This window comes from Tigriopus californicus, chromosome 12, assembly GCF_007210705.1.
Source record: "Tigriopus californicus strain San Diego chromosome 12, Tcal_SD_v2.1, whole genome shotgun sequence".
NCBI classification, from domain to species: Eukaryota; Metazoa; Arthropoda; class Copepoda; order Harpacticoida; family Harpacticidae; genus Tigriopus; species Tigriopus californicus.
The window spans coordinates 2,157,483-2,174,166 of record NC_081451.1 but is presented as its reverse complement, the minus strand read 5'-3'; the positions used below and the strand labels follow the sequence as shown (position 1 = coordinate 2,174,166).

The window sequence follows — 16,684 nt, the reverse complement described above, 5'->3', positions numbered from 1 at the left end:
AATTTGTCTTTTCATGCTTTTGTGTTTGAGGGTTTGCCCGAGCTCCTTTGTGAACAAGCGGGCATGTTACGGCAAATGAGTTAAAGATGTTGACCTCTCAACTCTTTGAAATCGGAAATAAACTTTATACAACCGCAAAAACCAATGAATTTATAACGATCCCCTTTTCCTGGGTTTTGAACTATTGTTTAGAAAACGATTATTTTGCGACGGAAATTGGTGTTACAAGTCATAATTTAATCTAACCTGTAGCCAATTTTTTTTGTCAAATTGTCCGTACTACTTTAGACCCGACACTCATTGAAAACAACTACAAATAAGATACTACATAAAACTATGTATTTCATTAGGAAAAAAACAGAAAAGGCAATATATCTCTGAGGTAATAATCCACTTTTTACCCTATGCACCAAATTCGAGGTCAAATGTGATAAATTGCGGTAGCTTGGAAATAGAAAAGCTATCTAGTATGATAATTTTATTTTTTTTGTGCAGTGGTGCACATCAAAACTATAATTTTATGAAAGAAGGTGGTGCGCAATGTATCAGTGCAATTACACGTAATGGTTAATTTCTACAATTAAATAAAATTGACATGAGTTGTGACGACTCATCGAGAAATTTTCCCACAAACCTCATAATTGGTCTAAGTACAGATCAGATCATTCCGGCAAATGAATTATAATTTATTAGTCATTTTATAACTTTATCAAGGTTATTAGACAATAGGTTATGACCAGGATCATTCTATTGCACACCTCCGCGGTTATTTGCAATCAGAGGTTCATCGATCATCTGCATCAATGGAATCGGTCGAGTTAGATCTTCTGTCCCATGTTCCATTTTTCATCTTGAACCTCCCCATCAGCGGTCTTGAAAGTGGCAGATCCATGCCAGAATCCATTCTTCCTCGTACCACGCCTTTGTGCTCCAGAAGCTCCCGTCAACACTGAAGGGCCATTTTTGTTCCCATTGTCGTATTGGAACTCCTCTCTGGAATCAGAGAAAGTCATCTTCAAGTGATTGTATGAAAGCAAGTGACCTCCCAATGATAGAAAGATTGCGTGAGCATTAGCTCCTTAAGAGGTTATGAGGTCTTGACATTATGAAATCCAAGCAATGAATAAGGGATGTCGCCATTAATTTTGTGAGGAGGCTTCTTTCACTACTCGAAATATGGTTCACGCACTGAACTTCAGAGTGCGCTTTGTAAGTCAGCCTCTACCAAAAATTGGGCTGGTAGGGTCAATTTTTATTAATTGAATTGAAATGGGTTTGAGTTTCGTAAATAAACTTTTAGAAGCTAACCACACCCACATACGGCGAACCAATCTGATGCGGACTACTACTCTGCCTATCGGAACTACATACGGATGATGGGACGGCTAACTTCACTAGCCGGGCAAGGTTCACCACCTCGACCTTAGCACCATAAATACAAAAGAGTTGTTTAGGCTATTTTTTTCAAAATCTTAGGTGACCCAGGTCACATACATAATCGTGGCATATTACGAGCAATCTATTTAGCTCCGTGCCTCTTACGCATTTCGTTTGGCCTGTCTGACATTGCAAATAAGGATCCCCATTGAAATCATTTGTAATGTCGAGAGCTTGAGTCGGAAGAAGCCTATTGTATCTGCCATAACTTTAGATAAAATAAAGATGAGTCACTAAACATGTATCAGAATTCTCCACGTCATTGTCATGATGAAGAACTTCCTAAGTTTAGTACTTCAATTGGAACCTGAAATGACGTTCTTCGATCTTCGTTAAAAATGATTTGCCTTCTGCTAAAAGTGATTGAATTTAAATTTCCCGCCGAATTCGAGTCAATGGGCAGAATAGAAAAAGAAACAAAAAAAAGGAAAAGTCGAGTTTGTTCTGGCTTTTTACTGCGCCTGAATCGGTAACTGGAACAGTGCACCTCCAGCCGATAGAAAGCAGCGCCTCTACAATCAGAAACTATACCCTAACAGCCGGTCAGCTTTCATTTATTCGCTCTGAAAACTAGTTCATCTGGCTAGACATGGAGGGCTAGATCGCAGGGAACTCTGTAGGTTTTGCTTCCTCTATAGAGACGTGTAAAGTACCGGATCGGATTTCAGCTGTGTGAGCTAGCCACATCCGCGGAAAGAACTAGCATGATTTTAGCACATCCAGTGCTTCCAAATTTTCAGTGACAAAGTTGTCCGCCATCTTAGGATACCGTTCGACAATAATTTTGAACCATTTTAGTCCAATATCTATTTGATAATGTTGACATTACATAGCAAGTGACAAAAAAATGCAGAAAATGAGAAAACTTATTTGGTGCCAACTTTTTGTCATCAGTAAGAAATGTGGTGACACTTCCTTGATGCTAGAACCAGAGGGCGCACTTGTATGAAATCCCAAAGCTTTACACTTCTGTACAGTGGGCAGTTTCGATAAGCGTACTTTATGAAATAAGTCAGAAAGATCACGACTTTCCTTCTAGTGAGACAATTTCATAGATTCAATAGCCTCAAAGCAGAGAGATCTAAACAACCCGGAACATATTTTTTTAAAAGCCATTTCAAGGCACTAACTGGCAAATTATTGACTTCAAAAGAAGTTTGCTTGATTAAACCAAGTGGTTTGCACGGTCTGTTGCCGTCACTATCCTCTCCCTTAGTAAAAGAATTAGAGGATGTTATTTGTAGATATTTTTCTTGCCTGGAGCCCAAGATGCAGATATATATTCATTGATTATCTAAATGTCAACGATTAAGCAAACAATGAGTGGAACAGAACTCAAAATTGTCGTTTCCATGTGATTAGATATCTAATTCACGCAGGTATTTAGTCACCAATTATTGAGTCTATTTTTACTTCCCCATGGTTTCAATTTACTTGTATGAAAAAATGAATAGGCCCACTGATTAACGTTTCGCAAAAGGCAATTTGAAACCTAGACACTCCAGGCATGTATATAAGTAGGCTGGCTGCCACATGTTTATTGGATCCTCAATGAATCTTCCTTGTCTCAATGAAGTGCAAATAGAAGTGTCCCCAAGCGAAAAACTCTCAATATTTTTTTTTCTGTACTCTTCGAAAGCTTGAGCGCAAATACATTTTCTCTTCTTTCGAACAAGCATGAAATCCAACCCCCATTAGTTACGGTCTCTGCTCTGACGTGCGGATTCTCTTCTAAGGTTTCAAGAAGCCTAGCTTCTCCCCCGTGTAAAGCTAGCCAAAAATAGAACCATAATTTTGTCTGATTATCCCAGGTCCGGTTGGAGATCTATCATTGCAAGTCAGACTCACTTGTTTCAAAGAACAAGTAGAAGCGTTATCTTTATGCATGAACTACGGTTGTTATAGGGGAAAATTCATACAATCAATCCGAATGCAAGAGTTGTTGGCTGGGTTGGTAAAGTTGCTTTCTTGGGCTTTAAAGATTTCTTTAAATAAAGGCCGTACAAAATAATGATGGGCAGAAAATTGCGACTCATTGAAACCTTCAGCGGATAGTCATTTTGGAGAGAAATTCAAAATACAAGTGGAAAAATCGTCTCCTCGAACTTTTTTCCTCCACGAAAAAGGGCAAGTCACGTCTTAAAGATTTAGGAAAACTAACCATCAAATGAGAGCATACATTAATGCCAGTTTACGAAGCATAATAGAACTAAACACCTCATTTTCATATTTTACGTGACTTTCTCTTACTTTTACTTAGATACATTATTGAAATATTTTTTTCTGGCAACAAACTTCAGAAACTAGATTACGATAATATAAGAAAATGCAACTGAGATAGACACTGCAACATGCAACACTTTGTGCCTTTCGTCATCCAGATGAAGATCAAAACTCTTAACACATTTTTAAGGGCAAGGTAGGTGCATCTTGTTTAATTCGTATGATAATCATATTTTTATCAATCGTCCATATAAAAATGAATAAGGACAACCAACTTTTTATATCATGGGTTTGCGGTTAAAAATCTATGACACGCTTTAATAGTCCGCAAACTAGTAGCATTACAATTGTATATAACATGTCCAACATTGCAAAACTAACTCATTACTTAACGATTAAATGGTTTCAAAAACTAAATCTCGTAACTAGTACCCAAAGTCAACTGGTNAAACTAGATTACGATAATATAAGAAAATGCAACTGAGATAGACACTGCAACATGCAACATTTTGTGTTTAATTTGTATGATAATCATATTTTTATCAATCTTCCATATAAAGATAAATAAGGACAACCAACTTCTTATACCTATCATGGGATTGCGGTTAAAAAATTATGACACGCTTTAATAGTCCGCAAACTAGTACCACTGCAATTGTATATAACATGTCCAACATTGCAAAACTAACTCATTACTTAACGATTGAATGGTTTCAAAAGCTAAATCTCGTAACTAGTACCCAAAGTCAACTGGTTCTCTAGGATGGGCTTTTCCATCCCATTTTTTGCGTCTCCAAATTGGGACAAAGGGCCAAACTTTTGGTTCAATATCCAAGGGAATAAAAACGCCTCGAAATGTCCAAATCGTGTCTGAATCCCTGATTTATGAGTGACTCTTCCACTTTTAATCATCATCGTCATCATCATCATTATTCAAACACATGCATTAACCACTCACTTGTGACCTGCTTTCCAGATGTACGTGGCGGGTCCGTGTTTTACTCCACGAACATACGTGCAATGCTCTTTATCTCCATTGGCACCAATAATAGTTGCTTTGCCACTTGGAACTCCATCTTGGTAGTTAAATTGGACACGGTCGCCTTTGGCAGCAAACAGGATGGCCTTTCCGGTTAGAGCATTGTTCTAGATGACAACATCGAGAATGATCATTCTTATATATTCAAGGTTCCTTGACAATCAGGGGTGGATCTTACTACATAGGTCCTAACTTCCTTGGAACTATCTGGGAAAACCACGGTGGCTTGTCCCTGTATTTGTCCGGACTCATACATGCGATCTTCACAATCCCCATCTTTGGTTTGAATCACAGCCATTCCTAGAATCATAATGAGTGGAAGTATGTTGGTATAAAACGATTTCATCAAACTTGTACTCCATTTCCTTTTCGAACCGACCGACCACCCACGCCTAAAGCTCTAAAGTGAAGACTGACACATGTGGAGTACTTCAGCTTACTTCTTAATGAACTCATTTAAGGCTATCAGAAGTTGGTGGTTGTTGTTGTTGTTATTATGGTTGAAATGTTTGCTTACCATTTGTCCGCAATACTAGTGCTAAAAGTGGCTTTTTATCCTTCTTTGATAACTTTGATTGACAGCAAAGAAAAATAAAAAGAAAGCTGAATGCATTCAATTCTCTTCAATTAGAGTTTGATCCTAACCAATTGACACGTAAAAAGTAAATTGCATGAGTAGGTCAATTGGCCACACTTGACAGAATCAAAACAGTCATTTAAATGTACAATGTTGGGAATCGGTTTTTGTTTAGAGAAACAATAGAAAAGATTTCAGTCTTTGATGCCCAGCGTGGTACTTCCAGATCTTATTATGTTAGCTTTGATACACAATCAAGTACTGGAAATGAAAAAAACAGCAAAGTGCTGAAGTTTGTTACTTCTCTTCGTAGATCTCTAGCCCCTCGTCGAAAATACTCTGTGTCTAAAATAAGAAGATCCCTAAATAATGAAAGGAGGGATTGGAAAGCCTCTTCATTTGACTCGATATGTCAAGGATGTCTCAAATTGTTTTGAAACATTCCTTGACTCCACAACATCTGTGATCCAAGCTTTTTGCTTAACTCGCCTTGTGGGTTTTGTTCAAAGGATCTCAGTTCAATGAAATTCCCCACTTATAAATATCGTTTACGCGACAGAAGAAAAACACTTCCAAATAACTGACTTATACAACTCATTACAAGTGTTCTATACTACTTCTAAGATGAAGGAGACTTTGGGAAAAAATGCTGGTCATAAGGTTTTTTACTCAGCTTTTAACAATGGTCAAACAATATTCAAATGATTTGTTGACACGACATCATGTCTGGAATAGGGTTGATTAGATGGGATAAATATTGAATTTTGGCTCAATATTAAGCATTGAGCATACCATTTCATGGTATGTATTATGGCTTCATCAGAAACCTGTAATTACACCTTTGACTCATTTAAAGCTCAGACAGACGGTAAACATAGACCACCTTCAGAGTCCATGAATCCAAAGTGAAACGGAGTCTAGCAATGAAAAAGCCAGTGACGGAAGATATAGAAGAGAGAGATTTTTCTACCTTGTAAGACCCCTTGCTCATAGATCCGGGTTTCCACCGATCCTGTAGGATAGAAATATTTGGCTGGACCATCTAACCGTCCATTGACGTAACAACGTTCTTCCCTGTAATTAGAGGACATAATCAGGATCGATTTCGGAAAATAAGAGTCGCTTTCTGGGTATTAGTGGGGAAGGTGGAAGAATTCTCTTCGTCACTCACTTTCAATAAACAAGAAAACGCAAAAACGTTCCGTAAAAGCTTTCATTTATTAAAATTGAACACTGGCCAATTGGCAATTCATGAAATTGCTTTTTAGCGCATTTTAAACAATTAGTTGAAAATGCCTACTTGATATACCCCAAGCACATATTGGCAGCTACTTACTATATCTTAAAACCTTTTTTTTGCATGGTCCAAGTCTGGCTCCGACCAATAACGTACAAGGCTTTGAAATTTGTCAAGTCAGCAAAAAAAAAAAGAAATTCAAAGAATAATGGAGCACGACACCTTAATTTTGGGCATTTTGCAGAAGGAGAACTTAAACCAAGATCACAACCAACTCGCACCGTGATACAATAGGGGGTGATTTTGAAGGGTTGGGTGATTCCATTATCTTCTTTCCGCTAACAAAAAAGGCGTGTTATGGGCCATTTTGGACGGCTGGGGCTAGTTTGGACAATTACTGATGTTTTGCTTTTTTGGGCATTACCAAGGTCTGAATCAGGAATTTTATAGTTTTGAATCAAAGCATAGACATCCAGACATAAATTTCATTTAAAAATTATCAATTACTTGTTATAAATATTATATAAATATTTTTGTTTCAAGGTGTTGAATCAATTGATCTGAAAGTCCCTGGCCCGTATTATCTCAAGCTGCAAAACTGAACTCTATGTCGTTGATAGTTCCGTTGATTTAACAAATTTAAAGTACATTCATGGTTTAGGCCTTGGTGGTGCGAAAAAGAGCAAAAATTAAGTAACGGCCCAAACTAGTCCCAGCTACCCAAACAGGCCAAAGGGCCCATGACACGCTTTTTCCCCTAGGGAAAAGATGAGAATGGAATCATCTAAATCTTTATGAGCATCCCTGATTGAATTTTCTACTATCGAGTGATATGTGCTGCAATTCTCAAAAAAAACGACCTTTTTTATTTAGTTGCATCAATATCTTGACCCAACATCATGTTGCTGTTTCCTGCAACTATCCGGCAAATTGAACTAAATGACAAATTCGGTCTTGTCCAGGGTCAGGTTGCTTGTGATTTTTGTTTAAATTCTCCCCTCACAAAGTGCTCAAGGGTCCTGGTTTTTCAATTACTCAATTTGCAATTGTTCTTAATCAATTGTCTTTAATCACTTTGACATCAAAAGTCTTTTAATCCCAATTGCAAAATTAGAATTTCAATTACGATGTAAATCTGACTTGGGTCAAAATCCAGCTAAAGGAAAAATGTCGTGTACCTGTCGCCACTTCCACTGATAAAAGTGGCAATACCATGAAGAATCCCGTTCTCGTAAGTGCGTTCCTCCGTGTCTCCATTGGGTAAATGCAGCTTGGCGGGGCCTTGGGGAACACCATCCACGTATGTCTTCTCCTCCCAGAGGCCCTCTCGGTTCTGGTAGATACCTGCTCCACTGAACTTGCCGTCCACGTAGCTAAACTCCAATTTATCCCCGTTCACACCATGAACAACTGCCGGACCACTCAGCTCACCATTGCTATAATTTCTTTCCTCTTTATTGCCACTAAAAGGAAAACACCAAGTGTTTTGACATGCTCATTGATATAATCGGCCATTTGTGGAATCATGCTGACACCTTGAGGACAGACAGGAAAACAAAACGCCTTGGACAAATGTCATGCTGCACCACAATTGCTTCAAAATTGGTCATGTTTGAAAACTAAGGTGTGTAAAAATAGATAGCCAATTGTATGAGTTACGTGTCAAATTGTGGTGAAGAGGACAATTCACAGAGACACTCTTAACACTAAACAAAATTTCGAAACAAGCTATTTTTAAGTCACGGACTGTCAGAGATGTGAACTGCGAACGGAAATGAAAGTTCCTCGTATCCTAAACCGTTCTCTTCATTCCAAACAGGCACTTCATACGACATCATTATCTGGTTAAGTGGATGAACTTGTCCAAGTTTGAGCCCAAAACTATTCTTAAGGAATTCAGGAGATACGTCCACAGTTACGTATATAGGAAACAAAACATAAAATTTAAATTTTCTATCTGCTCTTGGTCAGCTGAACAAGCTCTTGACTATTTAAATTTTGAAATGAACACTTTAAAATGATCCGACTTTAATTGAGAAGATCTACATTCCTAATTCTATTACTTTAATTCGAAAAGTAGCTCAGAGCCGCCATGACGCAGAGCAGGCCGATTTGTCCGAAAGCTCGTTCACAGTCAATTATTTCTAGCAGTTCGTGACCAAGTCTTGACATTGGCGCTAAGTTTACCTTGTGAAATGAACAACAGATGGGCCATTTTCGTAACCCTCAATATAGGTGGCTTCTTCTTTATTGCCATCAGGCTTGAAGTAAGTGGCTGGACCATGTCTGAGGCCTTGATCCCACGTGGCGATATCATAGTCTCCGGATGCAAAACGATGCTCTCCTTGGCCAACCTTTGAAAGAGATTTCATTAGGGAGTGAGCTTGGTTATGTAGTATGAAAAACCTTTGAAATTGTTGGACAAAAGTCATGCATTCAAAGCTCACTAAACTCATCTGGTAAGTTGGTCGTCAGATGTAGACTTCTTTTTTCGAATTTTTTTTTCAAAATTTATCAAAAACTGTTTTTTTCCACTTTTTTTCGAAAAAACAGTCTTAACCAAAAACCGAAAAATTATTGTTGCACATTTCGAACTTCCTGCCCATTTTGACAGGCTTCAACGCGGTGCATAATAAGTTAATATCATACTAGAAATTAAAATTTGAAAAAGGATTTAGAACATGACTAAATGAACATGAACATATGAGCATTAATATATGTATGGTTTTGCTACGCAAGCCCTTACAAGACAAATAAAATTTATGTTTCCCAAAAGTATATTTCAGTGCCCGAGCTTAGTATGCTTGGCAAAAATATACGCTTTCAAGTTAAGGATCTATGAGAGTAGAGTGGTCTTTTATACCCAATAGAGGGTGACATAGTTCCCCAGAGGGCATGGGTTCAAATCTCGCCATTGGAAGTCACCCTTATATGGTCAGCAAAGATTTCTTAGATGTGAGAGTTCCCGGGTTTGATTCTCTTGGAGACTTTGAGCCGCTGACCACGCTCACAGATGGAAAATCAAATTGGAAATAGTAAAAAGACGTTGTTGATGGCTGGCTTCGCTGGACGGGCGAGACTCAGCCCGCCTACCCCAGTACTCAAAGACACTTTCACCTACTTTGGTCCATTTTTCGGTAATTTTTCGAAAAATTAAAAAACGCCCCCTTTTTGTTTTTTGTATTTTTCGAAAAAAACTAAAGGTCTTGTCAGAAGTAAGGAAATGGTGACCAAAACAAACGTATAGAATGCATTCCACAGTTTGCAGTGTTGCGGCCTTCCAACAGGACAATATATGTCTGCAAAATCCTTAAACTAGTGAAGATTGATTTGTTTCAGCTTTTCAATTATTCACATTTACTTTCAAAAAAAGTTGTTTTACAAAATAATTTGAAACCAATCTGTTAGTCAAGGGTCCTGTATTTGTTTTTTCGTCCTTTTAGATCCGCTTTTCATGAACATCTTGATCATAGTTGTTTTCCTGTTAATATTGATCGTTTCTCGTTGCTATTCGAATTATCGTCACGATAGAAAAAACATTAGGGTAAGATTCCAAGCTGATCTAATCAAAGTCACAGTTGCAAAGGCCAATTCCATTGTTCTCTATTCAATGCCTCAGTCTTCTAAGTTGATATAATACTTTCCTCCCATCCGTAAAAGGGTTCCTACTCTCACAACATAGTAGCTCTCACAAAGGATATTTTTAGAACAAAGTCGTACTCTGGCGTTAAGTTATGGATAAAGGAGCACTTGGGGTAGGAAAGGGCAAGAGTTTTCTCTATTTGTCTTCTACCTGAAGGTTGTCCTTCCATTCTCCGTTGAATTCCTCGCCCGTGTTCCAAATCATGCGACCAGGTCCATTTCGTCTTCCATTGGACCAAGTTCCTTCGAAGTATTGGCGGCCCTAAAAAAAGATTTCTTGATAAGTTGGTTTCTTACGCAACATTTCCTCGCGATATTTTCGAGTAACATGAGTCCTAGTAAGGCATCAGCGCGAGAGCTCTGGACAAGTGTGCGCCGTTTGGTCAAGATAGATAAGCAATTGACTTGCGACATCTGTTGGCCAAATTTGGGTTTTCATTTTGGATTCACGAGGGAGTTAAGCTTTAGAGTGAGACTGAAGAATTAGCGACACAATGATATCGTCAAAATATATTAAAAAACTCCCTCACATTGAAGAACGTGAGAGCTTAAAAATCTGTTTTTTTTTAAAGTGAACCATAAAGTCCTGAAAATGTTATTAAGTTTCAGAATTTTTATTTTTCTAAAATCAAGATCTTGGGGGATAAAATTTTGGGAGATGCCGGAATAGTTTTGACTCCCAAAATGATATATTTAGGTTTTTTTGGGTAGAGCCATTGCCTTAGAAGCTACTATGATTAGAACTCATATAGTTTCAACATTTTTCTATTTAAAACATATGATATAAAGTAAGTGAAGATTGCTTATTAAAAGGGAAGTATTTCTATAAATTCCAGGAAAGCTTAAGACAGGGATTAACATCAATTACCAATAACTTGAATATCAAGAGTGAAAACTGGATCAAATCAGGATTACAATGAGTTGGATATTAACACTTGCGAACTCATTGATGAGCAGCATTGGTTTTGAGTTATTTCATGAATATTAGTAAATGCCAATTAATTAACTTATGGGGATGAACATCAAACTTATCCTAATACTTGATTAATGTCCAAACCAATTGTTCAGCTTTGCAACTTGTAGTTAAGATGAAAAGTGATCCTAAATTCAGCATCCCACCTCAAGCAAAAGAACAATAACAAATGCTGTCTTAGTGCTAAAATGTGGTGTAGACACCTGGCAAAACGAGAAAGCATGGCAATATATGGCATATGTTGCTCACTTGATTGATGTCTTTACATTCTCAAATCTCTATTTATTGCTTACGTTAAACCTTTTCCTAAAGTTGATGCTTCCACATAGTCTCCAAGCCTAAAGTACCTTAGCAAATTACTGGAGTCTGTCTAAAGAAGAATGATATTTAGACTTTGACAAAATATGCTGTTTCCACTTCCATCAGAAATTGCAGAAGTTTGACGATTTGGAGGTGTGAAAAACACTTAAATTGACGAAGGAACTGGGAAGGAACCAGTAGGTGCTTGAATTTCTGCTCAACATATGAGTACCATTTTTTGTTGGAATCTAATAAGGATTGGGGTGAAGTTCGTGAGTCTAGAATGCCCAGATTGGTTGGACTTGTGTGGTTGGTCTTTAATGGCCTATTCCATAAAGAAAGTGATATGTATGTTGAGCAATGTATTGTTGAGGAAGGGGTTCATAAGCCCTTTCCAAAACCTTTGTTTGAGCAGATTCTTCATTTATGTTGGCCACAGATCAGTAGAATTCTCTTAATTTGGCTAAAACTGGGAAACAGGATTGACTCAAAAGACAAGTGTTTCTTCAACTTTCTTTTCACTATTTGAGTATTGGGTGATGAGATGGTTTGTTGCATCTTTTTCATTTCTATTTTCCAAAGCCTACATACACGCTTTTTCACACCTTGTGCTTTTGACCGGAATTTACAAAATTACAATAAGCATTGTTAGGTCTTGATATTCAGTGAAAGTTTTAAATTTAACAATGAATAATCCAATTTGAAACACTTGCAATATGAATGAAAACATGAATTGAGCCAAGATTCGCTCTTCGGAAACTGTAATTGCTTCAAAGAAATTGAGAAAAATGTTTGGTTTCTCACAAAGATGGCTCTCCGAGGAGCAGAAACTATCTGCTTTTCTGTATCACATTACGTACAGGTATTGTTGCTCCTTATTTTTGGATCGAAGCATGTTAAGAATCTAATTACTGATACGTTTAATTATTTAGTGTTCTCCAGAAAAGAGAGAGTATGATTATTAGCGGTGGCTTTAAACACGTGTTACAAATGTCAATTTTAAGACCTCCTTTCCCAACGATCTCTTGAGTTGACAATCGTACCATGTCATATGTGATCAAGATTTTACGATTTTAACTCAATTTCTATTATAGCGGTTACCTGATTAACATTTGTCGAGAAATGGTTTACATCCCTTCATTGAGAGGCAACAATACAACTTCTGACTTTTCTTGTTTTTCTTCCAGTATTTGTGCTGACTTTTTCGAAGACGCGGGTTTCATGGGAAATCTATCTCAAAATATTTTCGTTGTAAGAATACAAATTGAAGTACCATACATTGAAACTAACACGCAAAATGATTTTTTTTTTGAACGTATGTTCGTGTTTTATAGTCTATGACAGGATATGTAAAAATAGAGAAGTTTTGTGGTATCCTTCAAGGATTTTGACAGCACGTTTAATTTGTCCTTGTTTTAAGCTTAGTGTTACGGGACTTTTCTTCAATAAAAACCAAATATAAAAGGTGCAGAAGAGCACACACAGCATGTAGAAAAGCACAAAAAGGGGGAGGAGAGGGGCCAAGATGACGCGGGAGATAACCAAAAGGGTAAGAGAATAAAATAACGTTTTCGAGCCTGGGGCCAAGATTTGAAATAACAATTGCGTTAACATATTGCGACTAAATTGTCCCAGGGTCAATCTTCATATTTTAAGCGTCTAGAAGTGGATGATGGACGACCGACCGGTTGCTGGGTTGACTTTATAAAGAGTACCATCGGCTTGAGAGGAATGCCCAGAAGAGCATCATCCATTGTTTTGGGCGACCATAAACCACTGAAATATAGACGGGGATGCAAGGGTTGTGTTGTACGATTTCGGATTCGAAAGCACACAGAGTAACCCATGTCAAATGCCCTTAGCTTATAGGATACCCTCATTTCGCCATATTTGATTTATGCTCTCTACGAACAATTTCAAATTTGCCGCCTGAGTTTTCTCTCCTGAGGGAAAGTCAACCAAGAAGAGCAAGGTCAACCTAGAGACCCTGGTAGAGAAGCGCGAGGTTTGACATGTGGCTCCACTTCAAAAATGTAGGCCATTAGAAGAATTAAAAAGTTTACAAATCGATTTTGAATTGATGTGCTGTATAAGACGAAGTACTGTCATGACGAGCATTTTTGAATATTTTCTTCGAGGACATTGCGAAATTTGGCTTGAAGACAAGCCGATTCATGGACATGGCATTTAGGTTATTGGAAATAGTTTTGTTATTTTCCAAATACTTTCTAAACCCACTTTTTCATCGGATTAGACTGCTAAAATATCTCATTCCATTATTCACATTAGCATTATGGCATGTGAACTTCCTGAATCTCTCAAAAAAGGGTTGTACTCTACCTTATGTAGCGCTGTAGTGACTAATATATTTTATTGAGAAATACCATACTGATGCAATTCTAATGGCAAATGACACTCTAATGTTGTGGAATAAGTTGGTTGAGCCCAAGGTGAATCAAATTTGTCATAAACTATTCAAAGCTTTGTTTTCTTATGCAATACAAACGTGTTAGGTCTCTCTGGAAGTGACTGATTCCCTGTTACGAAAGTTTCCAAACAAAGTCAATGTGGCAGCCAATCAGATCGATCGAATTTGATGACATATACTCAACCTCGCTGGTCTCTGCACCCAGTTCCCAATCGAGATTATTTACAAAATTAAAACAAGAGAGTGCCTTTTGGTACAAAAATCTGTTGATGTGTTGGAAAAAGGCGGTTTCCAAGTTTGTTGCCGTTTCATGAGCTTCTAAGCACTCTTAAAATATACATTCAAAATGGGCCTACCTGAACACTGCGTTTTCGTGAAATGAGTACGCTTATAGTACGTATTCAAATTTTCATCTCAATCAAAGGTTGGGATCAAAATCCATACCTTCTCAAAACTCATAATCATAACTTTGCAAAGATTGAGTTAGCTAGCTCTCTTGTGGTTATTGATTACCACAAGAAAGCAAATAGATATTCATTTTATACCCTATGTGACATGTACTGCGCTTTATGAGATCATAGTATTTGATCCAGTTGTTTGATTGAGCTGAAATTTGTAAAATGTCTTTGGAGTGACCAGGGGTCTGACACACTTGAGGAAGATTGTAATGAATTAGCTCCATTTGGAATTGATTATTTTCAACCTCAGCGTCGCTGCCTTTATTCTAGTGTTTTATGGTTTAGCCAACCGTCCCGTCGGTCGTCGGACAGGCATTCTTTCTTCTGACACGTGACTGCAAACCTATCAGGCCCATAATAGATGAGCACATTTTTTGATTGAATAACATATTACACAATTGTCGGTATGGTTATTTTTGGTAAACATTTGATTGACAGGAACGTACAAGGGAAGCGCCTGAAACTTGGGCTGATTTTAAAATTAGAAATGCACAACAGCTTTGTATAATACCTCAGCCAAACTTAGCAGGTACATAGCGGAGCTTTCGGTATTCACCCACGCTTCATTTTGTCTTATAAGATCCACCCACACTCGACCTTTAATCCAAGTGATCAAATTTGTTTGATAATTACAAAAAAAGATAATTTGAAAGCACCTTAAGGCTCTTTCAATTTCAACGACCTTGACCTTTTGTCAAATTCCATACAACAAGGTTACTAGGTTTGCGTGAGTTCATACTGATATTTCCGGTCACATATTCACAACATTGACAATATTACTCCCCCGAACCTAGCTTGAGTCTCTCAGGTAAATAGGGACCAGCATAAAAACCATTCAAATATTGAATATGTGATAGAAAATTAATTCGATATCAGTACCTGCTCATCCTGTGATTGGAATTGGACCTTTCCATTTCCATTTGGTTTCCCATCACGAACTTCACCTGAGTAAACTCCATAAGGCAACTCAATTTTATCCTGTTTAGTGGAATGAACCATTTTTTTCAATGATCACTGGAGCACACCTGTTTTAATTCACTTTGTGATTGTGTTAAAACTTTTAGCTTTAATCAGGAAATCTCAGGACTTGTGATGAGAGAGAATGGTCAATGTTTCAAGCAAAAAACTCTCACTCTCTTAACCTGAGCCAAACAAACGCACAGTTCCGTAAGACAGACTGACAGAAAAGTGAACTAAAACTGTGCCTGCCCATGTTTGCTAATATTCTCGTCAGATCGTCACAAACGCCTAGTCCTAGGGTCACGGTACCAAAATCTTCATTGTCGCCATAGTTTGATATAATGAGTGGATTGCACCCAAATGGGAAAATGAAAATTTCCGACGAGAATCCGGTTTTAAGGCCTAAAAGAGAATGCATGATGTCAGATCTCAAGGTGGAGGGTGTTCTACTTGAATCGGTACATCAGGATAGAGACCTGTAGACTGTAGTTGTACTCAATCCCTCGGTTCGCTCGCATCGTGAATCTTGAGAGTTTACGTGGGCAGTTCCTTGTGTTTGAACCACATCTGGACAAATAATGGACATTTTTCGTACCGTTCATTCTAAGAGGGAGGCTGCAAATGGAAGAAATGTTGTTTTTTCTGTGTTTATACTGCATGCTTTTGGCCTTGAATTTTAAAGATCAGGAGGCTTCAAGGTCTGAGGGCGCGAGAAATGTTGGCAACTACTTCGTTTTTAGGCAAGCCAGTTGCTTTCGTTTGAAAATTTTAGTCCTGTACGTAATGTAATTGAATCAAATCACGCAACCTTTGAAACTATTGTCTCAAAACGACCTCATTTTTTCAACTTACGCTCTTCTTCTACTTTCATGCAGAAGACAACTCTGTATCATCTGGTACTTTATTGGGTGTGGAGATGAGAAAAACGTATTTGTGTTTCTTTTCATTACCACCCAAACCATCAATTTGTATAAGGATATGAGTAGGGCATTAGTAACGAAATTACAAGTGACGAAATTACAGTAATTAGTTCCTTTTTTCGAAAAAGGAACTGTAATTCAAATACAAAATTTCAAAATTTAAAATGCTGTAACTGTAAAGACCCAAAAACTAAAAGAATTACTCGTTACTAGTTCCTTTTTTAACTTCCAAATTGACCTTTAATTTTCCGTTTATCTTATGACCGTTGAGGAAACTTAAGGCTCAACAGAGCCTCCATTCATCTAGAATATTATAAGCAATGGAAGTCAGAGTTGAAAATTGTGCTGGCTCTTAACTAATCTGAGGGTGTTCTTGGTTTCAATCTTGTCGCATTTGCTTCTACTTTATTGTTCACATATTCGGACATTTAGGCAAGCGTTGGTACTAGGGACCCTGGATGCAGAGACCCGCGAGGTTGACTATACGTCA

General features: G+C 37.7%; 1 protein-coding gene across 1 annotated transcript; it reads right to left on the bottom strand.

Annotated features, from left to right (window-relative positions):
- Positions 1 to 665: 665 nt before the first annotated feature.
- Positions 666 to 15,672, bottom strand: LOC131892074 (MORN repeat-containing protein 1-like). Its single transcript, XM_059241808.1, has 8 exons — positions 15,194 to 15,672; positions 10,307 to 10,417; positions 8,701 to 8,867; positions 7,692 to 7,976; positions 6,247 to 6,350; positions 4,878 to 4,999; positions 4,619 to 4,806; positions 666 to 993 (listed from the first exon to the last, which is right to left on the bottom strand). The coding sequence occupies exons 1-8, from the start codon at positions 15,311 to 15,313 to the stop codon at positions 819 to 821; spliced, it is 1,272 nt and encodes a 423-aa protein (XP_059097791.1). The 5' UTR covers positions 15,314 to 15,672; the 3' UTR covers positions 666 to 818.
- Positions 15,673 to 16,684: the final 1,012 nt, after the last annotated feature.

Excerpts from the sequence above, each read along its gene's own strand:
- LOC131892074 (XM_059241808.1), bottom strand. The coding sequence starts at position 15,313 with ATGGTTCATTCCACTAAACAGGATAAAATTGAGTTGCCTTATGGAGTT. Across the intron at positions 10,418-15,193 it reads TCCAATCACAGGATGAGCAG|GGCCGCCAATACTTCGAAGG; the intron begins GTACTGATATCG and ends ATCTTTTTTTAG. Across the intron at positions 4,807-4,877 it reads AGGAAGTTAGGACCTATGTA|AACAATGCTCTAACCGGAAA; the intron begins GTAAGATCCACC and ends GTTGTCATCTAG.